Source organism: Falco rusticolus, chromosome 2 (assembly GCF_015220075.1).
Source record: "Falco rusticolus isolate bFalRus1 chromosome 2, bFalRus1.pri, whole genome shotgun sequence".
Classification (NCBI taxonomy): Eukaryota; Metazoa; Chordata; class Aves; order Falconiformes; family Falconidae; genus Falco; species Falco rusticolus.
In genome coordinates, this window is record NC_051188.1 from 24,113,797 (window position 1) to 24,137,416 (window position 23,620).

At 36.2% G+C, this 23,620-nt stretch overlaps 1 protein-coding gene across 3 annotated transcripts in view; it reads left to right on the forward strand.

Moving 5' to 3' along the window:
* Positions 1-23,620, forward strand: part of B3GLCT (beta 3-glucosyltransferase) — a 69,641-nt gene that overhangs the window by 12,904 nt on the left and 33,117 nt on the right. For all 3 annotated transcript variants that reach the window (XM_037377032.1, XM_037377033.1, XM_037377035.1), the window contains 2 exons: positions 6,247-6,356; positions 21,751-21,827. In XM_037377032.1, the coding sequence (XP_037232929.1) occupies positions 6,247-6,356; positions 21,751-21,827 (187 nt within the window). The remainder of the gene's footprint in view (positions 1-6,246; positions 6,357-21,750; positions 21,828-23,620) is intronic.

The following is a 23,620-nucleotide window of genomic DNA, read 5'->3' on the forward strand; positions in this document are numbered from 1 at the left end:
CTGGCCCCAGCACTGAGCCCTGGGGAGCACCACTTGTGACTGGCCACCAGCTGGATGTTAACTCCATTCACCACCGCTCTTTGGGCCTGGCCAGCCAGCCAGCTTCTAACCCAGCACAGAGTACACTCATTCTCACCATGAGTAGCCAGTTTCTCCAGTAGAATGCTGTGGGAAACTGTATCAAAGGCTTTACTAAGGTTGAGGTAGATGACATCACAGCCTTTCCCTCATCCACTAAGTGGGTCACCTTGTCATAGAAGAAAGTCAGGTTAGTCAAGCAGGACCTGCCTTTTAACCTATTTCTATGGGTAAAATCAAGGAAGGACTTGACACAGAGAATGACGTTCTTAGTTACTGTGATTTTTCATTCTTTTCCAGAATTTTCTTATATAATAGTTTTTCTCCTTTATAAACAACCTGTACCTTTGTACCAAGGAAGAAGAGTTACCATCTGTAGTTTTCCTTTTGGAGTTTCAAGAGATCTTTTTTAAGTGTCATTAGTTGAGTCTTTGAAGACAGGTATCAACATCTTGATATTCTAGTCACTGGGAAGACACGTTTAACAGAGAGAAGACTGAAGTTCATGTTGCCATGGCTGCTTTGTCTACCCAGGATGTACTGTAGCTTTCGGGATTGGCTGGTGTGGAAAGTGTTTCATGCATGGATTGTTATAGTCCAGCCAAAAGGTAAGTTATGTGACTTACCAATGTTGGGTCATCATTGCCACGCCATGGCAAAAAGTCTTGCCTTTCCACTGGATGTGTAGGTGCTCTATTGGTGGGTATATTTGTCCCCAGATGGTAGGCTATAATGCTGACCAGCAGTATTTTCAGCTTTTAGAATATTTGAATAACAAAAGTAAATCCCCTCTTGAAGTGAGGCACGTGCTATTCCAGGCTAGTGTACTTTGTACATAGCGTACAGATTTTGCTTTCTTTGGAAACTCGGGGAAAACTGAGCTTGGGAACATGAGTTGTCTAGATTCCTTCTGCTGTATGTGGAGGGGGGCACTTCCAGAGGGTGACTGAGATCCAAGATAGCCTGACCTAGTTCTGCATTTTATCTAGGCTCTTTAGGAATTGGTGAGGGAAGATAAATTTAGATTAGACATTAGGAAGAAATTCTTTACTGTGAGGGTGGCAAGACACTGGAAGAGGAAGAGGTTGCCCAGAGCAGCTGTGGATGCCCCATCCCTGGCAGTGCTCAAGGCCAGGCTGGATGGGGCTTTGAGCAGCCTGGTCTAGTGGAAGGTGTCCCTGCCCTTGGCAGGGCGTTGGAACTATATAGTCTTTAAGGGTTCTTTACAATCCAAACCGTTCTGTGATAAGTTTGGGTGGAATCATGAGAATGACATGCAAAGGTGTAAGTAAGTTTTTTCTTTAGTTATCAAAGCAAAGGCATAGGTGATGAACTTTTTTTTGGGTTTTGTTTTAAGACATATCATGAGTTCTGAAGTGGTAAGCAACATAGTTTTTGTATTACAAAACTATGAAAGAGCATGCAGTTTATTGAGGAACAAGTGACAACTCGATACTATTTTTTCAAATTTCAAGTAGTAAACAAATGTGCAAAAAATGTACATTTGAAATCTATTTTAAAGGGTTTTTTTGATATTACTAAGGCAAGAAATTTAGCACAATTGTTGAGAGTGTGTTTGACTTAAGATGACTTTCAGTTCTCATGCTGCAGGCCGTAAACAGATAAATCAGTCATTACAATGCTTATGGCATATGTGATAAATAAGCATGCACACACTAATGTGGTTGCATGTCTGTGTATCTGTCTATATGCATACACTGTCTTTAATCCAGAAGGATCCCAATAACTTTATATAACCACATTTGCAAATTACTGTTCTTAGCATGAGAAAAGACTTGTCTCTACTTTTAGTATAAAGCTTCCACAGTTAGGCTGCAGTAATTGGCTCAAAATATAAGAACGAAAAGATCCTGATTTGGAGTTTCATGTTGATTTTAGAGTTGACATAAAAGTAGGGGAAGGCCTACAGAATATGCAAGTGGCTTAAGTTTTTAAACTCAAATTGGAAGCTGAGTTTTCTGACCTAGGCGTTAGAGTCTCGGGTTTGTGAGTTAAAGCACAAGTGCTTCTGCAGTGTAGTTTTTATCTGAATAAATAATGAGACATTTTGTATTTTATCACCAGGTTTTCATTGTACAAATACACCATTTAGCCTTAAACAAATTAATTTTATTTCTATCATTTCTTAGGAAAGAAAAGCCCAAAGAAAAGAGGAGCTAGATTTAAGCACCATTGACAGAGCTGCAAAGATGTCAGTGGCATTCTTTTACCTATTAGAGGTCAGTGGTTAGACTGCATCCTAGTTGTTTTAAAGTCATAGTTATAATTGTAATTTTTGTGGAAATAGTTTGGACCATGTCACACAATGCTCCAGGGGAGTATATAAATCATCACAGAATTCTGTCTTTTCTGTTGATGCTTGTTCTACATTTTTAATGATGTGTTTAAACATTCAGCGAGTCAGAGACTTGGTTCTAGGTGCCCACTAAAAGTTTCAGGAGAGCTTGGTAATTAGTTAGCTCATGAGTCATTTTCACTCTTCTCTGTTTCTAGAACAATAGAAGGGAATGGGGAAACCCCACCTCAGCCTATACTTGCAGCCTGGAAATGAAGAGTGAATGCCAAAGACTTACATTCAGGCCCAGGCTACCTCACAGATGAGAATTTCAGTTTCTGGCATCCTAGGTGAATGCTTTAAGGGTAGTAAAGAAAGGCAGGCAGCCAGGCCAGCCACATTATCATCATGTGTTCTTCTAGAAGCTCCCCCTCCCCCAATGTTTAAAATTGCAGTACTGTGTTGACTAAACCAACTTTTTGTGGTAACTAAACTTTGGGAAAAAAAACCAAACAACAACAAAAAAAAACCCCAAACAAAAAAAAAACACCCACCAAAAAACCAACCATACAGGTACTTTATTCGAGCTGCTTATTATACTGCAATGCTTACCTTCGAAATAGCAGTATTTCCCCATTACCATCTTTTGAACTGATTTAGTGATAATTCCGAAGGAGGAGTATTTTGCATAGGGTCATTGTATACTTGCTAAAACACTTGTTCCTGTTCGTGGCTTGCTAAAAGTTGGTAAAGATTCTATTCTGTCTAGCAGTGAGCCATGGTTGTGAGCTCAGGAAGTGTCAGCATTCCTGTTTCCCAATTATTATTTTTTTAATGTGAACTTGCAGTATCTTTCCAATCAGTGAGCATTTGAGTTTGTTGAAGATATTTTCCAGGTATGTAAACGTCTTGGGGAAGTAAAAGAGAAAAGAAAACAACAAGAGGAATAAAGTATCCACGTATCAGTAGCTCTTTTGGGTATTAATCTTCCATAAGACTCCATTATTTGTCTTGCCTGGTTGACTATTTCTCAACTTCAGAAACAATTTAGGTGTTTAAAATTATACCTATTTTCTGTTGACATTTTAATACACTGAATATTTCTTTTTGTAAACTATTTTAAAGCGCCTATAGCAGAGGAAACTATTTCCATTGGATTAAAGCAGTAACACCAAAGTAGGTGTTAGATTACTCATAGAAAGTATTCTACTGTGGGATATCACAGCTGTTGCTAAATGTACCATAAACGAAACTGAGTGTAATTCAGATGCTTGCATATCTGTAAATGTACTGGTACTAAACTAGTAATTATATAGAGCAATGTATATTTTGCTTTTCCTCTCTAGGGATATTTTTACTGTCGTGTGTGTAGATTTAGCCCTTTGACTCTCACAAACACCAATGAAGTGTAATTTTAATTGTTGCACTAATTTAATTTTTGCACAGGAAAACTAGCAAATATCCTGCTAGATAGAAATAGCTGCTTATCAGAAGTTTTTATTGTGCATTTTTTGTTAAGCAATTTGGTTGGTCAGAGCTTGAAGGAATGCTGCGTGGGAAAAATGTGAAATCAAAACTAATACCTATGTCAGTGCTTATGCCATCTCTGCAACTTTATCACCAGAAACCTCTCACAATTTGACATTTTCAGAGTTTGGCTTGGTGAATAAGCTAATAAATTCAGGGAAAAGGATATTAGGGGAAAAGCAGAAAAACATTTAACTGCAGCTTTTTTGAGCTATCATAGGTCTAAATTAAACAGATAACAGTTCAGAGAAACAAAGGAATGTAATCGATCCTTAAATCTTGTCATGGTAAACTTCTAATCTTAGTAAAGATTTTGAGGTTAATTCTCTTTTTGTTGCCACAGGTTTTCTTGCAGTTCTTCTTCATATGCTCAGTTTTAGTCTTTTTCCTTGTGACTACTACTTTCCTTCTGTGGACATTTATTCTCCATCTTTGTTCCACTGTTCTTCATTCATTCTACTCTTTGTCAAGTTCGCATTCTTAACCTAGTGGTCAAGATCTTGATGTGACGCTGGGATCTTTTAGGTTGACTTCGTCTACTATGTAAGAATGTACACTTTAAAAGTAAATATTTTGTGATGTTAAACTTTATACTGCAGTGGAACTGCAGATTAAAAGTATTGAAATACTCTGCTGCCTGATAAGAAGCTTCATGTACTTCCCAAGTACCTTCCTAAGGTGCTTTGACCTTGGCATGTTTGTCTTCACAGGCATTGCTTGTAGTAAAATCTGGCAGCTTTGTCAGCCGTGACTCTCCATTTCTATACTGAACTTTCATCTTGGACTGTCTCCCATTTGATATCTCCTGTGTCTCATTGGAAGTTTGGTTTCAGTGGAATACCAGAAAGTGTTCTTAGAAAGTTCTCTTAGAGGTTTTATATCTTCATTTTCTCTGTCAGCTTGCATAATGTTGCTGCCAGTGGTGGTCTTGAAGCTTTGCTTTGCTTTTCTGAATTTTGACTCCTATGTCTTTTTTGTTACCTATATAATTTTTTGGTGCGTACTTTGTTCCTTTTCTACATTTTTTGACATTCTGTGTACAGATCTACAGATCCCATGGGACTTTAATTTCTTTCCTTTTGGTACTGTCTTGTCTTGGAGTGATGTCATCTGTAAACATTAACTCAGCAGCCTTTTCAGTGCTGTCTCCTTGTTGAATTAACTGGCATCTGTTATCTCTTACGCTTGATCTGAGCATCACCTTGAGTGACAGAATTTAAATGCAGTTCTCAATCCCTCCCCCATCCCCACAAGTCCTCTGCCTGCCTCTTTGAACACTGGACAACAGCATTACTAACTTCTTGTTCCTTATGCAGTAATTGTCGGTTATTGACTTTGATCTCTGAAGTTGTTATATTCTGAATTTCCTCATCTGCATACTTTCTGCATAGTATCTGTAAAGTTCAGCCTTTTGGGGCCAAACAAACAGAAACCATGATATTGTGTGGTTCTCCTCATCTTACACGTTGATTGGTACTTAGTTATAGTCTTGGTTGGGTTATACAGCATAGGTCAAACTTGGTGAGAATTTTGGAGAGGGTGTCTGTCCTCTGCCTTTCACCTTCTCATCCTCTGTTGTCCTCTGCTGTGTTCTGCTTTTGGATGAGATCATACCTGCCTGTTTTTCTTAGCTTTCAAAGTGTTGAGGGATTATTCCATCTACTATCATAGAGAAAATTTGGCTATCTGCTTGCTACTTGTATTTTTAGTAAGCATTTTTCTCTGTCCTTAAGTTGTTTGCAAAGCTACTTCATTATTTTCATTTAAAATTCTCAGTCTCCTCTCCCATTGAAACTTCTTAACATTGGTGCCTTTAAACACTGTGAAGCCACATGTGAAATGTTGATGCTGTTGTATTAGATAGAAGAGTATTACCTCATCATTCTCATGTGTGGTTTTCTCCATCTGATGTTTGGTTTTGGTTAGGGTTTTAAGCTCTTTGTTGAGGAATCATCTTTTCTGAGTCATGTTCATGCATTGCCCAGTGAGGGGAGATGCTACACTGTGACTGACACCTTTTAACTCTGGTAATAAGGAGTGCTGGTGTATTGGAGAAAAAGCAACTTCATGAATATGGCTACTGTTAATGGTGTCCATAAGATCTGCTGCAAATCTCCTAGTCATGTCATGCTTTTTATACGTTTATTCTTAAAAGGACTGCTTTGGGGTTTTTTTGTATGTTAAATTATGCCTTCTTACTATTTCATGAAATGTTTATATAACTAAAGAAATAGTTTGCTATGTAATAGATTCCCCTCTCCACACACCTGGGTTCTTACTAGCTTGGGAGCAAAACTGAAAATAACTTCTTTTGTCTTTAAATCTTCTTATTTTCTGGTTCACAGAATTAAAAGAAATTGTATTTATCATCCAGAGTCAAAGTAATTCTTTTCATTCCAAGAGAGCAGAAGATCTAAAAAGAGATATTTTAAATCAGGCTGCAGATCTTGGAAAGGTATGTTTAGATTAAATAGATTGCACCTTGTTATGTATGTTTTTACTGCATTTTACTAAAAATACCATTTTCCATTATGCCTTTTTTCAAATCTATTTTATTCCTTTTGGTGATTGTCTTCTGTGTGCTTATAAAAAAAACTGTTCCACTGGGTATTTACTGATTGTATGCTGTGATATATCACTAAATAATTTTAATTTGAACTTTCTACCTTTTCGTATAACGGCTGTTTTTGTTTGGATGGCATTTGATGCAAAAGTGTTAACAAGACAGACTTTGAAAAATACAGTTTTCCAATATGACTGTAGTGTGCTTTTTTAAAAAAAAATATTTTCTTTATGAAATGGAAAACATACTCATTTAAGTAATTGAATAATTTTAGGTGAGTATTTTGTTAGAGCCAATGTAGGTGCTGTAATTTAGATTTTGTCAGAATTTCATTGCACAACTGTAGCATTGTGGCAATAGAGTAGCAGCGTGTGTGAACATGAAAATCCTAACACAGGATTCCGTACTTCCTACAGCAATAGTCTTCCACATTTCTCTTGCCCACATCAGCATTGGCTCCCTCTGTGGTGTTCCCTAACTACTCCTTGTTCCTCTGCCACCCCGCTGTAGACTGAACCCTCTCACCTGGTGGTGGGCCATGCTGGCCTGGGAGCTGCATGTTGTATAAGTCTGACTTTAACCTGACACTAATAGAAATTTTACTTGTATTAGCCTAGAGGGAAGAGGTTTTTAAGAAACTTACATTGAAATTTAAGTGGACATAAACATAAACAGTGCTTTATTTTCTTTGTCTTTAATAAAAATAAAACAAAAGTAAGAAGCACACACATCACCTGATATGAAATAGCTTGCTGTGAGGTTATTTGACCTATTTTTCAATTCCATGTTCTTTGTTGTAGAGGCAGAAGAAGTCTGATTTAAATTGTCTTATGTATCTTATCCCTGGAGTGCTTAAATCAGATTCCTGGATGTTTCAGGCTTCATTTATCCAAGCTTATCAGACCTGCTGTAATTAAATCCATTCTAAATGCAATTTTTAATCCCTTAATGAAATCAGTTCATGTGAACAGCCTTTGTTCTGCAGAGTTCTGCTCTTTCTGAGTCCTCTTTGGGATTGAGACAAATGTTCAGATACAGTGTATACAAAGAGGATTACGGCTTCAGTTGTTAAAAACAAGGATTTTCGTTGATTCTGTAATGTTGCAGAATATGATGATGAAAAGAACAGTAAGTGGAAGTATAAATAGTTTCAGTGAGGCAGAAATTTAGGCATGTTTTATGGGAGAGAGCTAGAATCCTTTTTGTAATCAAATAATTGTATCTGTAAATACTTCTGCTTTGAGCAAACTGAACTGGCTTTTAAAAAAGTTTATTGTCTAATTAAGGAGATTCCTTTATGGGAATGCTGAAATGGTGATGCTTTTTCAGTATTAAGAGGTACCTGTTAAACAGCATTCATGGAATCTTAGAGAGGCAGGCTGGAAATACATCACACCAAAAATCTCAAACCTGAAATATGGGAGAAGGGGAAAGCCATCAATGTGTAGGAAAAAAAATGAGCATAGCCAGCATGTACTTGGTAGGTCTTGATTGTTTTTGTTAACTCATGGTGCCACTGTAGGCCACTGTGAGGCATGACCCAATAATGCTAATTATTGCAGAAGGGAGAGAAGATCTCTGCAATCCTACACATCAACAGTTGAAGTTGACATTTTTCATTAAAAAGAATACATATGTAACAATTACTCTCAGCAAAGGAAGTTAAATCCTTGTGTTTTAAAGGACAACTGCTGTGTAGAAACAAAGGACTGGATCAACTGAATCATCAGGTTCACTTGCCTGTTGTCACAGGACCAGACAATAGATGTTTAGTCCATAAAAATTCATTAGTTACTACTTTTTGCTGTTTTAAAATGAGAAGTGGAAGCCAGCTGGTAGATTTGTTGCTTTAAAATTGATTAAATCATCCATACGTATTTTACATTAATCTTTACAAGTAATTTGTCAATGTATTTTCTTTCACTGTGTATTTAAAACACTTCCATCATGTGAAACTCATCTGTAGTTCCAGTCACCAGCAGACGTTGGTATTGCTTTCATACTTAAAAGCATATTCCACAGCTATTTATTGAAAAGTAACCAAAATGCTTAAGTTAGAACATAGCAATGAAGATAATTCCTTAAGATTTTTACCAATTTCCTTAATTTTCTGACATTTCTGAGCATTTAAGAAGCTCTGTAAACTAGGCGTTCCTAGGGAAACACCAGATAAGAATAAGGAAGTTGTCAAGAGTGTGAAATGATAATATTTGGGTCTGTTCCCTTTCTGTCATCTTAAAAAATTTTAAAACCAGGATTACTTTTTGGTTGTTATGTTTAAGACTAGAAAACAGGTAAAATTCAGGTTTTGAAAACTGATATATTTTAGCTGAAATACTGTTAGATGCACTTAATGCTGTTCAGTTGCCTGGATGGTGACATTGTTTTGAAGGCAAAAGTCTGTGTATTTCTTTATGGAAACTGGTCTGGTAGAGTAAATGCCTGTGGGGTTTTTTTGTTTGCTTGTTTTGTCTTTGAGGGTTCTTATATCAAATACCCTCAGTCAGTTCATTATGTTCAGGAAACTTATTTTTCCTGAAAAACCTAGAAATTAAATGGTATGCTATGTATATTAACCAGAAGAAATACAGCAGATTAGTACTGTTGATTAGAGTTTAAAAAACTAGAAACAACAATAAACCAAGAATGTAAGAATAAGATTTTAAGACTGGTACCATGGAGTATTGGAAAACGAAAATTAGCATCACATATTTCTGTATGAATAATAAATGATGTGAACTATGACCTCTGTTTTATAGAAGTGTTGTAAACTATGATTTGCAGTATTTTTTGTTTGTTTTGAGCAAAATCCCGTATTTTTTGCCTTCTCATAGAAGTTTCATAGATTTAAATTATCCCTTCATATAAAGGGGAATATTGCTTATTTGTGAGTTTGAGGACTATTACTGTAGTGATTATTGACATCAATTTAAAAGAAACAAATACAATCAAAAGTGTGGAACTGTACATAGAAAATCTCCATATTATGTAGCTTGAATTAAATACTTGATTTAGTTAACATCTTCATTAAATGTTCATAATATTGTTTCTTCGTCAGTCTCCCAGTTTCCAGTTTGGCTAGCATGAAAATAGGTGACAAATGTTAGGAGCATCCTATAGTTATATTCTTGTTTATTTAAAACAATTTTGAAAAATCCTGTTTCCTGAAGCACAGCAGGAGCGAAAATGATGCCAGTAGTCTGTGCCTCAGAAGTTCAGTCCCTTTTGTTATCTTACAGAATCATGCCTACAGAAGGTTCTATTTTTCTCTTCCAACATACATTGGCTGTAACTCAGTATCTAGCTACTGTAAGGTTGAAAGCCTCTGGTGCCTATCTCAGCTTTATCTTATTATGTCATTAGATTCATGGCCACAATATCTGTTGCCAAAGTGCCAATTGTTGAGCATGGCATGTGTGCTTTAAAAATCTGTTACTTTTAATTGCCTAGGCTGTACTGATGGCAACACTGCGCTATTTCAATAATATGGAAGATCTCTTGTTAAAGTGATGGAGAGGGAAAAAGAAGTATAATTAGTTTGCTTGAATTTTAATGTGTATATGTTAAGCCATCACCATATTCCTATCTGAAATGATCTCTCTCCAAATTGTTCCTGCTCATGTTTTGGCCATCTGTGAGAGACTACTTTCAGGGAATTTGTAAACTGTATCTTTTTTTTCCTAATTTGCCAGTGGGACATGCATTCCTGTTCTGGGTGAACTAATGTTCTCTGAAGTTCTTCCTAGCTCTGCTTCCACATATCATTTCAGACGCTGGAGTGAAGCTAGCTGAAGTTCTGTTGTCCAAAAGCCTGTTTAAGTATTCCTCTGTTGTTGTTTGGTACTATTCCCGCAATGAATTCTGACATCTGTATCTCACCTGAAAGAGATTTTTTAAATACTATCAGGCTACAATGGAAACAACTCTGAAAATATATCTAGGTTTTTCTTGGCCTGTAGTAGTTCTTTCCTTACTTTATTCCATGTTAGATGTATTTCACGAATGAATAGGCATACATTCCTCTTCCTGATCAACAACAAGCTCTACAGCTAAAAATTCCCAACGGTTCCTGGAGTAGGTCTGAACTGTTCCCTTACTGCAATGCTCACATGCATTTTCATAATGTTGTGGTTATAAAATTTAGTGGAAGGATTGCTCATTCACTGCATCTGGGTTGTCTTTAAACTGATCTGTATATTCAGACAAAATATTCATAGACGTAATTTGCTTGAGACCTTTCAAAACTACTACCATAAATGCAGTGCAATCCATAATATATCTGTTGCCTCAACTTCCAGATTACTTGCTCAAATTATAGATTCTAGTCTGAAAACCCTATTTCCTCTTCTCCCTCCTATAATAGCTTCCCATGACATGGAAGCTGTTTTCCAGCTGACACTGATCAGGTGATTCATTTTAGATCTTGCAGTTTTAACACGGTTTACCTGATGATATTTAAGGGAAGCATTGAGCTACATTCTGTCCTGCCCCTCCATTTCCATGTCTACAACAGTTAATCTTTATGGCAGGTTTTCCACAATATCAAGATCTACCCTGTTTTTTCAGTTAGAACAGGGATGTTTTATGCGTAACTTGAAATTATTTTATTTCACAGTGTTATTAGATCTAGTGGTTTTTTTTCTTTGTAAAATTTTAGTGTGCCATCTGTTTTCTTCTTAGCAACAGTTTTCTTCTGCAAGGATTTAGTCATGTCAAATAAATCCTGTAGCCTCATTAAATGTGCTTCTCACCATAGTTCTTAAAATGTTTATTCCTTAAGATGTAAAAATTTATCTCTTTATTATTTTTTTATTATCTTTATTTATTATCTTTTATTAGGCTCTTTAGCATACTTTCTCTATTAGCTTTCCATTGTTTTTCCCTCTTTGTAGAACAAACATTGGATGCCAGTCTATACCAGAGCTTTGGGGAAGAAACTGGCATGACATCTGTGATACTAATCTTGTACACCACTGTACTTGGCCCAGGTCTTACTAGTCTTTGATTGATCAGCAGGACTCTGCCACAGCAAAATGATGAATCTGGCACGTGACTGGCAATAGACTGTGTGAAGGTATCTTGTTGAGATGACAAGTCCTGCATTTCTCTGTGGTGAGGGCAGAGGTGCTTGTGGGGTATCTGGAGCATCTGGCACTCTTACTTTCTCAAAAGAAGTGAAGTCCCTGCAGGGAGTCCCTCATGGACTCAAAAATAATTGAGTATTGGGGAACATGGTACTGCTGTGAAAGAGAGGAAGGAAGAAGTTCCAGCTGTTACTGGTGGTGTTCTGAAACCACACAAATCCTTGTCCAAAAATTTTGAAGTATCACAGTACCCAGTATGTGTTGTTTTGTGATGCTTTTTTCTGTCTGTATTGCTTGAGTGAGACGGCAGTACCAGTAACTACTAAAAGCCCTGTATAATCTCTGGTTTATGAAGAAAAAGTTCTGGAAACAAGATTTCTTTGTCCTTTTCTTCCCCCTGCCCTCCACTTTAAACAATATTTTGCATTTAAAAGATGAACACCTAAATATTGCCATATTAGTTGAATTTTCTCCAAAACATGCATATTTATGCCTTGTATAATTTGTGTTTCTTGTTAAAAAGACAGAAGACAAAGTGATGGATTAATGTAGTATTTCAGATGCCCTCAATTTCAGATTCCTCTAAATTTCATTGGACCTTGATTTTATCCAACCTTTCTTCTCTTCCCTTTTGCTTTTGTCTGACTTCTATTTGTAACATCATCCAAAACGTTCATATTTATGCTTATTTTACAAATCTGTCCATAAAACTTCACTTTTATTATGTGAGTAGAGCTTGCAGTATAAAAAAGCCTTGCCTTGTAGTAGGTGTGTGCATTTAAGTGGTTAGTGTATGAAGCTCACATTTCCCCTTCCTTATCGGTATTAACATCGGCATTTGTTTGTTTTCTGATGTATGTAAGCTAACAAGTGATACTTTTTCTGATATCAACATGTTCTTGGGTAATTTTTTTTTCCTCTTAAGTCCATAGTTTGTCTTCATAATGCTTAATTTATTTTAGGATTTGCATTTTAAAATGTTGCCTGCTTATTTTGGGACCTCACTATTTGGGTGCTCAGCTTCTGAGATGCTTCTCAACTCGGATATGTTGAAGGGTGAGGTGCCTCTAAGTTCTGAAAATCAAACCTTTTGAATGTGTTTCATGAAAAGTGTACAAAATTACTATTTAGTTTTGAAAATGTATTTCAGAGTTGTCTTGAATCTCTTCAGGGTTATCTTGCAGGACTTTTTTTTGTCTTTACTTTCTTTGAGCTGTTCTCTTACCTTTTTCTTTTGTTTGGTCTCTGACTTTCTGATATGCCCTTCCTTCTCATTCTGCAAAGGTACCAGAATCTTTCTGATAATTACTAGGCTATTAATAGCAAAATTGATGTCTAGCCCATTGACTATTAAAACTGTGAAAGTTACCTACATTGTAATGCTGGAAGGTGAATATGATCATCTTCCCATAATAGATATTCAGTACATTTGAAGGAATTTGTAGAAGTTGGATAATTCTGCACTAATAAGATCTTTTAAATGTTTTAGTAGTGATGAATGGGCTCCTCTCAGCCCTCCCTCACACATCATATACTGTTTTTATATATCTGCTTTTCCCAGTCAAATATCTGGTAACCACATTTCTGTAGAAACTAGGATCTGTCACCTCACAGTGATGACTTCTTATCTCACTGCAAAATATATACATGAAATTGGGAAGTTTAAAGTGCTTTAGGCGAAGGTGCCTCTCAGTCTCTTCTGCAGCAGTCTCTGCATACATAATAGGATTTGAACAAGACAATTTCACTAAGGTTTATCTTTATAGTAAAGAATAAGAGATTGGTTTAAAGTTTCCTCTTCCACTGTGGCTGCTGTCTGCTATGTTAAAATTCTCAGCCATCTTTGAATAGAGTGCCATATTCACTGCTCTCAAGTATATGTGGGACTAGAATTACTAAATCATCAGATTTAAACCCTTAAAACCCATACCTGTTGACAGGTTTCTTTGCTCTTGTAAGTTATCCTGAGCATTTATACTAATACTTGAAACACATCTACCATATTTATTGCCTTGTGGAAGCTTCTTTCTGCTCTGCTGTTCTGGATGCTTCTCTTCTTCCTTTCTTCCTTAGTTAGAAAAAATGTGTTTTAGGTTTACTTTTACACCACTTTAAGGGTGGGAGGGACCTGCTGCCCCATGTATCACATTAACTAGGGAGGTGACTGCCTTGAACTTGCTGTCAGTGAAAGATGCTCCAGGCTTATTTGTCTGTGAATATAAAAATCTACTAAGAAATGAAAACACTTAAAACTTTGTGAGGCTAAGAATTTCCATAGATATTGCTATAAAAAGTTGAATGTTAATAGCTTATATTTTTTCCATAGATTAAAGGGAGAGAAGAGCACAAGACAGAAGTAAACCGTCGTCCATTTGTGTGTATGACACGTGGAATTTACAAACCATCCAATGTTAGAAAAGACTTAATAGATTTTGAAAGGACAGCTTGCTAATAAGAAAAGAATCAAGGGAACCCCATATATGGCTTAATTTCGTTGTTGAAATGTTTTTATGTGTTTGTTCTGACTGAGGAAGATTATGCTTTTAAGTAAAAACTCACTTTGCACACTATTATCAGACACAGTAATAAAGTCCTATCTTAAACGTTCTAAATGATGTTATTCATATCAGTTGGCAGCATAATTATTATGGTTCACCATTAATACCTACTTTCAAGAATAATAGCTGGTATTGTATGCCACATCTCTGTCTTCTGTATGATTGCTTTTATTAGGAATTCTTGTGAACTGGGACCTGTGAAGACAGTGTTCCTCACTGCTTTTTATCCACACAAGTGATAAGCAAACAAATGGCACTTTACTGCAATATATTGCTGTCATTCTAGACTATTGGCTCATTATGCCTATCTCTGGAATCATTTATTATAATAAGCACTCAAAAATTTTCCAGATTTTTCCACATCTTTTTTGTTTTGTTACAAAATAAGACTTGCTTCAGGATGTGGGTGATCACTAACTCTCAAAAGAACAGAACAGGGAAGATAGTGAATTCTAGGGGAGGAAAAAGAAAATTAAATGCAGAGTAAATTGGTGAGAACTCTTATATTGATTAAGTATTCTTTTACTGAATGAAAATTGTAACTTTTTAATTAGCAAATTTAAAGTCTTAGTTTTCAAATTTCAGACTGCTGCTTAAACTAAATATTAGACTGACTTAAACTCCATGTAACTTTTATTACTATTTTATTAAATCCTGGTTAACTGAAAAGCAGCAGCTGTGCCATACTGCTTATCTGGACTGTTTCTACATTATCAAGTAGTGCAGTGCAATAGGAGCAAACGTGTAGAGCAGTGCAGTTGCTGAGGTGCTAGTGCTCATGTTCCATAATGTTTCAGAGTTTTACTTTGGACTAGTTCTGACCTGGTTCTATGGACTGGACGTCCATTAGCAGTTGCAGCACATCCTTTGGTTTAGTTTCATCCCAAAGGAACAAAATGTGTGCACTCGTGATTCAAGATAATGTGGTGAGTAGGAAAAAACGCACAAAAATGGACTAACCTAGACTGAATATATGAGGTTGTGTTAGGAAGCAGTAGGAGCTGCTTTTGGTCTAGGTCTCAATCTTGTGGTTAGATTTGAAATTTATTTAATAATCAAGTCTTTTTTTGTAGGTATTAAGATTTATGATAATAATTTTGAAATGAATTGATACAACTGAATGTTATTCACATCTCCATAATTACAAGAATGGAATTATTTTTTTATATTGTTCGGTTTGAAAAGTCAGGAGTTGACAACTCTATCAGCAAGCACTAATCAAAGATTCTGGACTTCATTTTGATCTTTGAAACATGTAGCCCAGTCTAGAGTAAAAGAGATGAAATTAGATGTGGTTTATGCTTTTTGACTAATTGGGGGGTGCGTTATTCATTTGTTGATGAATGTATATTTTGAAAAAATATGTATATTTTCAACATAGTAGTTTGAGTTTTCTCATGTCCTGGTCATCTGGAATCATGATCTAGTCAGGTTTTCATCTACAAGATTGGAAGCAATTGTGTTGATGTTGACACATTTAGTGCTCCTGATAACGGAAAACATAAGCACGTAAGTCTGCTTTGCACTTTGCTGCAGGACAGTTGTTTGTACCTAGTGGCTGAGGAAAATCTGTGGTGTCACATAAACATAATTCAAACCAAATTAACACTGATTATTACTGACAACAGATGAATTCTTTCTCGATAACTGGACCTTTTACTGATTTTCTAATTGCGGGAAGGCTAGGCAGCAAGTTAACATTGGTAACACTGTAATATGCATGCTGAAATTTACTTCCACCATTGTTGAAGAAAAACCCAGTAAAATAAAAAATGAGTGGCTATCAGCATTTTTCCTACTTGAAAAAGTTACATCAGTGATAATTACAGGTTTTTGAGACAGAAATACATTGTAGTAGAAAGACTTCTTTTCGATGATTAAATAAGTTATTGCATAAGGATTATTGTACCAGCTAACTGCCTTAAAAATTCCCTTCACTTACAAATATGTACTGTAGCTATTTTCCCAGGCAAAGAGTTGTTGAATCTAGTGTGCAAGCACAGAGGAGTCAGTGCTTTGGTTATACATTCAAGTCTATTTTCTGGCAGCTAAGCTGTGTTCTGAGGATTTCAATATAACGTACAGTAGGAAAAAGGAATTTACTTCCTCTTCATTAAAACTTTTCTTTTTTTCTTTTTTTTTTTCCCTCTTATCTGAAGTTAGTCAGGAATACTTCAAATAATTTTCTTAAGTTGCAGTTTCTACCTCCACATGATTGAGTAAATGTTACCATCTTTTCTTTAATGTAAGATCATTTGATGACAGACTTAACAGCATCTTGCTCTTGGTTTATGAAAGCAGGGTACTGCTGTGGCCTTCGCCTGAACCCTTTGAAACTGCACATACTAGATTACAAAAATTCGTTTCTTCTTTAAAATGATCACCAGGCATCTGAGGGTAGAACAGAAGTAGAGATTCTCTCTAATGGAAAATAGCAGATTATACTTTATTACTTCAGGCTTCCTGAGGAGCAGAAGGACTACAAAATGCCTTTTTATTTGATATTATGCTTTGCAACCAACATGGGGTTTTTTAAAACCTTACTGTGGCCTTTCAGTACTTAAAGGGGTCTTATAACAAAGATGAGGACAAACTTTAGCAGGGTCTGTTGTGATAGTATAACAAAGATGAGGACAAACTTTAGCAGGGTCTGTTGTGATAGTATAAGGGGTAATGGTTTTAAAGCTAAAGAGGGTAGATTCAGGCTGGATGCAAGGAAGACATTTTTTATGACGAGGGTGGTGAAACACTGGAACAGGTTGGCCAGGGAGGTGGTAGATGCCCCATCCCTGGAAACGCACAAGGTCAGGTTGGACGAGGCTCTGAGCAACCTAATTTAGTTGAAGATGTCCCTGCTTATTGCAGGGGGGTTGGACTAGATGAACTTTAAAGGTCCCTTCCAACCCAAACTATTATATGATTCTATGAAAACAACTTAAAGGGAGAAATAGAGCGAAGGTTGAAAAGGTCATGACCATCTTGGAGAAGCTCCCAAATAACTGACTTGTTAAACAGAAACAAAGTACTTTTGTTACAGATGTATTGTAAAATAGTACTTTAAATCATTTGTGGGTTTTATTTCAAGGGATATACTGAAATAATGTTTGGCTCTGGATTCTTGGACTTGATGCTCTGACAAATATTGATACTTAGGTCTTTAAAACATGGAAAATATTTGAAATGTATATTGTAGTTTTCAACATTTTAGCATTGGAATATGGAGAAGATGTCGTGTACAGTGTAGTATTTGACAGGCAATTCCTAGCAAATTGACGTACTGGGTGTAGACGTAGGGGACTTGCTCTTACTTCTTGTCATTTTAGAAATCCTTCAGGGTGTCTACAGAAGTGGTATGTTTATGAAAATAAAGCTGTAGGGAGACTTCAGTGTGTATTCCACAGCTTTACTTTGTCAGAGTAGTCAGATGACAGGAAGAGTTTGGCTTATTTAGCCTCCTAAGGGAGGGCTGAGAAGAAGATAGATAGACTAGCTCTGAATTTAGGATTAATTTCTGAAAAGAAGATAAAAAAGTAGGGAAAACGTTAAGTGCTTGTAGAGCATGTAGAGCAAAAACTAGGAAGATATTTCCAATTTGGGAGCTGTGTGATTCAACAACAGTGTCTAGGATTTAGATTCCCCACTCCTGTCTCCCAGTCCTGGGTTGCATTAGGCAGTTTATTATACAAAGCACAGGGATATGTGCAAGACACCTGCAGATACCAATATACTAGACCTATTAAGAGCAGATTCCAATACACTACTGTATTTTTCTATAATGTTTTATAAGTTTGGTGATTGCTGTGATCAGGTGATTCAGTAATACAATAATAAACATATTATTGTCATGTTTTACATTTTACCGCATTTCCACATCTGTGTATATGTGGTACTTGCAATATTATGTCACATAGGTCATAGAATAAATAGTGGTGAGCAACATTCAGTTTGAATTATGTTCTTAAGCGCATGTTCTCACTAAACCATATGCTTAGGGCAAGGTTTAGTTATGCTTCGATGAAATTTGGTGGACTCCATTCTGCAGGAAAACAAAACAAATGCAGCTCTGCAAGGCAGGTCTTAGAGGATGTGACCTGGCTGTGGCTCTGGAAATCCTGTTTTATCTTGGGATGATCTCTGCCTTCCTGGGTGCTTACAGAGGTCAATTTTGGCCTTGTAGTCTATGAAACCTTAGCCTTTGTCTTTACACCATACAGGTTTGTTCTCTGTAAACTGTGCATTTCTCATAGAGGCTTTGGTAGATGAATATGAGGTTGCATGTAGTATGAAAAGATTTCAGATATTCATTTCAGGTTAGCAATTCTATTTCTTAAAAATTCTTTTATCCTGAATTATCTTTGTCTTCACTGAATATGCTGTTTCCCCAAGGTTGTTCATGTGTTAATGAAGAGGACTTTTAATGTTTAGATTCAAGAACCAGAGTTTGATTTCATTTCTGCTGTTGATTTGTTGTGAAATTGAGCATGTCACTAGCATTTTTGTACTTGTATAAATAGTACTAAGTGATTTTAAAGGTATGCACGAGGGTGTGCTGAAGTTGTTTGAAGACGTGGATCTAACCCCTTTATTCACACGTAGTTTTTCTGTTTGTGTAGAGTTTGCAATTATAATGTGGCAGGTATTACTGCTCTCACTGTGCTGATATAGTAGGTGGTATTTGGGGTAAAAATATCTTATAGTATATTTCTAGATCACAAGTGATGACATTTTTTCGTTTTGGCCTTTTAGTCAGCTGAGTTGTGAATGTGCGGAAGGTGGTAGTTTCTTGGTCTTCAAAAGTGATTAATCTATTTAGATTTAATTTGACATGTGTCATATGTGAAGGGTTAATATGCATGAAAGCATATTGGCTCTGTAACTGTGGAAACAATAGTTTCAAGATAAAATAACCAGTGAATACAGAACAAGGTATGGGATGCATTTGTAGGAGAGTTTTATGAGATACATGGAAGCTAGACTGCACGTGCTCTTTCACTCCCCAAAGCTGACATCAGGTACATTTTGCCTTATTTCTGTCCTTGTACTGAAGGTAGGATAAATAAAATTAATGGGTAGCCCCGTTCCACTAGGTTCAGAGTGAAAATACATAAAATGAGAAAGGAAAAGCAACAGAGATCCTCCTGTATTTTTGTAAGAGGCTGTTTTACCTGTATAGCGTGTTTTAAACATCAAATTGGAATTGATGCATTATTAGAGATGAGTGGAAGGGAAGATATTTACAGGGCATGTATTTTCATGTTTTAGAGGAAGTTGGGTAGAGCGTGGTTATGAGAATGTCAAAAAGAAAAGACATGTTGCAAAAGTATCAGATTTATCTTAAGAAAGAGTGTATTTTCCTTATCATTACTCCTTTGATCTGCACAAAGGGAAGAGTTGGAATTTTTTTGTGTTAAAGTGGAAATACTTGGGTATTTGGTACAGCTACTTAGATTCTGTAATTTACTTCATATCTCTTGCATGGACAAATGTTTCTATCTAAAATGATTGCAACTTTGGCCTTTAGTATGATATAGACACTGAATATGTTAACTACTTTTATCTCTGGCTCCTCTTGTACATGAAATACGTGGCCACATACAAATACTAGCATAACTGCAGGATTTGTATGCTTGTAAAAATGAATGTTCTTGTAAAGACAGTGGTTTGCCCTTTTGTCTTCCTATCTGCAATCCCATAAACAAACATTTTTATGGTTTTACTGTGGTTACGTTTTAGTGAAATACCAGATGTTGAGCATACTGTTACAAAGATTTGCCACTTCCACTAAAAACCTCTGGACTTCTTGGTTTTGCAATAAATTGAAACTAAACAGAAACATGTCTGGTAGATTTGGCTTGAAATAGAACTATAAATCAGAACCACTGATATTTTAGGTGCAGGTGAATATGCTGTTTTAAGTTAGAATTTTGGTATAGTTTCTTTTTCATTTGGGTCATTGACAATAGCATACATATTTTTAAAACAGTAGATAATTATTTTTGATAGGGTTAATACACTCCTGAGACACACAGTTACTCTTTAAAGTGGTAGAGATGTTTTCTTTAGCATATTAAGTTTGGAGGTTTTATGTATTTCTAGGTGCTGTGCTTAGCTGCCTTTAAAAAGGATTTAAACTTAACAGAGTCAGCAAGCAGTGTGAACTTTATCTTGCAGCTTTTCTTAAATAATATTTTTTGTTTGTTTTGTTTAAATGTGACTTTTATGTTAATGGAATTGACTTATATTCATGAGAAGCATTCATCAAAGAGAAATGTTTGGCATATGCATGGTGTAAATGGAAAGGAATTAGGACCTTGACAGATCAAGATGGTTTTTCGTTGGAGCTGCTGAATCTGCTAGCCTGACAGAGGCAAGGCTGCTGCAGGTCCAGCCAGTAGCGGGGCTGAGCAGGTGTTCCCAGTAAGCACACGTGCACACAATATATGTACATATATGCATGGTCATCGATGTAGATTGATGCAGAAACCACAGCACTCCCACAAACACAAACTGCTCAATGGCCTGACATTGTTTCACTTTTCTGGCTGGTCAGGATGAGAGCCTCTTCAGGGAATGTGTATATGTAAATATACATCTCTACAGTATGGATGCCTCCAAGAGCTGGTCTTTGACAATCTACGCAGTTGCTAGTCTTGCATACCCAGTCTCCGCAGTTGCCAGCATGTGGGCAGGTGAGGCTTGCTGTATGGCTCACAGTTCCATTCCAGTTGCTGGTGCTCCTGCACATACACACACACACATGTGCACACGTTGTGGATCCTCTCAGTAGCTTTAGGCACTTAGTGTATCCAGTAGTTGACTGCTGGCCTCCCTGTTGCCTGATGCACACACACACACACACACACACGCAAACAGTGCTACTGCCTATGTAGTACAGAATATATCTCTCTCACACACTCTTTACATGCATTACAAATTAGGCAGTTTGGTTTATTAGAGGACCATGTTGGAAGGGTGTTTTCTTGGGAACTACCCCAGAATGATAGCTTGTCTGCTAGACTTCAGGATCTGCCACACTGAAGACATTTCAAGTAACAAAAAACTAAAGAAATTTTAGAAAATATTTTCCTTTGTAGGAAGCTGCTTTGATTTTTCAGGAAGAAAAAATGCTAACTCCTCATTTTCACGTTTGCATAAACCCATGGGTTTCTGTCATGATGTTAGTGTGATAGGTTAAAGCTGAACTCAGCAAAGTAAAGTGTGAGAATTCTCACATAAGCTCTGTGTAACATGATTGTCCAATGGAAGCCTTTGTAGAATATGCTACATTATTTATAAGTCTTTCTTTACAGTATGGGATTTTATGATACCATAAAGGAGTATGATATGTTGCTTAATTTACTACATAGGACCTATACAAAACATTTAACTTTGCGAGTATTAGCTTTATATCTAATAGAGAGTTAAGAAATTACGGGCTGGGAGAAGCACTTTCCCTAAATTGCGCATTACGTCATTTTTGTACCATCCTGTATCATCTATTCTGCCGGGCTACTTGCTGGTTAAAAACAGTGAAGAACTAAGTAATCATTCCAGAGTAATACTTTTTAAGATTAGTTGGTTTAGTTTAGGAAAAAAAGCACATATAATGCAAGTTTAATGGAAATATTTTAATTTTTCTTAAAGGAATTACCTACGGTTCTGCTTATTCATCAGATGGACGGGCATGAAGGTGCATGGACAATATTACCATTAATGAGAGAGTAAGTGTGATGAATGCCAGTTTTTTTTGCAGAATTTTTTGTAACCAAGAATATAAATATTCAAATATTCATTACTCAGATCTCTCTTTTTCAGAAGTAAAGTTTTTGAATGAGAGTTGCAATGTTACCTTTTCTCTTTCTTTCTTTACTTCTTTTTTTTTTTTTGGTTTTCCAAAGCAATTTTCTGTTAAATTTAATTAAATCAAAAAAAACTATTTTAAATTAAAGAACGCAATAATATAACGTAACTGAACAATTACCTTCTTCAAATGATTGTGGGTTTTAAAATTATTAAGGAAGTAAACTAGTCAAAAGAAATACCATTTTGAAATGTGTATTTTCCTGTTTGGTCCCCACTTCTCACAGTGTAAGGTGTGAGGTATTTTAGAACTTTTGACCTCTCAGATTACTTGGCTGAATGAGGTGGATAAATAGTTTTAAAAAAAATCTTTAATAATACCTCTTTGGGGTTTCTGTCTTTTGTTGCATACAGTGTTTCTAAGAGGTGGTATGCCTCTCTAGTGAAAAAGTGTAGATTTCAACATCTTTTTAGAAGCTTGTATGTCCAGTTTTCATTTTAGTATGTTCAGAAAAGATAGGTGATCTCAAATATGTTTTCTTCTTAGCTTATGCAGATGGTTCCAAGGAAGACAGGCTGCATTTACACAGTAGTATGTCGCAAGCTGTCAGGAAGCAATGATTCTTGTTTCAGAAAGTCCTTAAGCTACGTGGTGCTGCAGGCTATCATTTGCCTAAAACTTGCATTTGAAATTGATGCCAGAGGCTCTGGAGCCTCTTGAGGTTTAACTTAGCTAATATAATTTGAGTTACTCCAGAGGATGTTTTTCTTTTGTTTTGAGATTTTTGTATCAGAGTGGTTGCAGGACAGGATGCTTTTCTGTCTGCTTTCTATTGCTTTCTGTGTGTGTAGGAACATGAAAATATGCTTGTATAGTAGCTATCTTTGAAATACATGTAAACGGTGAAAAGGAGCAAAAGGAGAATTAAAGTAAATTGAAAAAACTGGAAGATGATGTTGCAACTATCAATCATCTTTGTTTTTCCTTCTTAGCTCCTGTTTCAATGACCTAGTGGTTCGTCTTCTGAATTATTTATGTCTTGGTAACAGGGTTTACAGATGCATCTCTTACAAGATAGCAAAACTCAAAAGCAAAAATACAAATGCTCATTTGTGTGATAAAGCAGAAGAAAATTCTTCAGAAATTGGAAGAGGAATTATAAGTAGAGGATTTCCATCTTGAGAGTTCTGGGATATGAATTTCCTTGTGTCTGCTGTTTCACTTACCACTTTTGGCAGAATGAAGACATGGAGTAGTTTAGAAGTATATCAGTGCTGTGAGGCTTGTACTGTTTAGTTTTTTCAACGGACAGAAGAAGAAGGGAGATCAGCCCATTCTGCAGCAGCTGATGATGCTCAGAATTGTGATATAAATGATGCATTCTTGTCAGAAAACTGCTCTCAGAAGAATGGCTTTCCTCAGTTCTTTAGTTGTTAACATTTTTAAGGAGGCTTCAATAGTTATGACAATTCTTAATTTTTAGTTCTTGGGCACAGGTTAACTTGGACAAAATAGTTCATTTCAGAAGATGTAATTGTAAGACATCAATGGATGTTTTATGACGCAGTACCTTTACTGTCTCAAGAAGGCCCACTGCATTTCTTCTCAGTAACCATGTTCTTTAAGCTGAGAAGAAACCCCTTTTTTAAATTATTGCCCCAAAACTGGATCTTTGTCAGAGTAACTCTAATGACTCCTTGGAATCTGAACTCC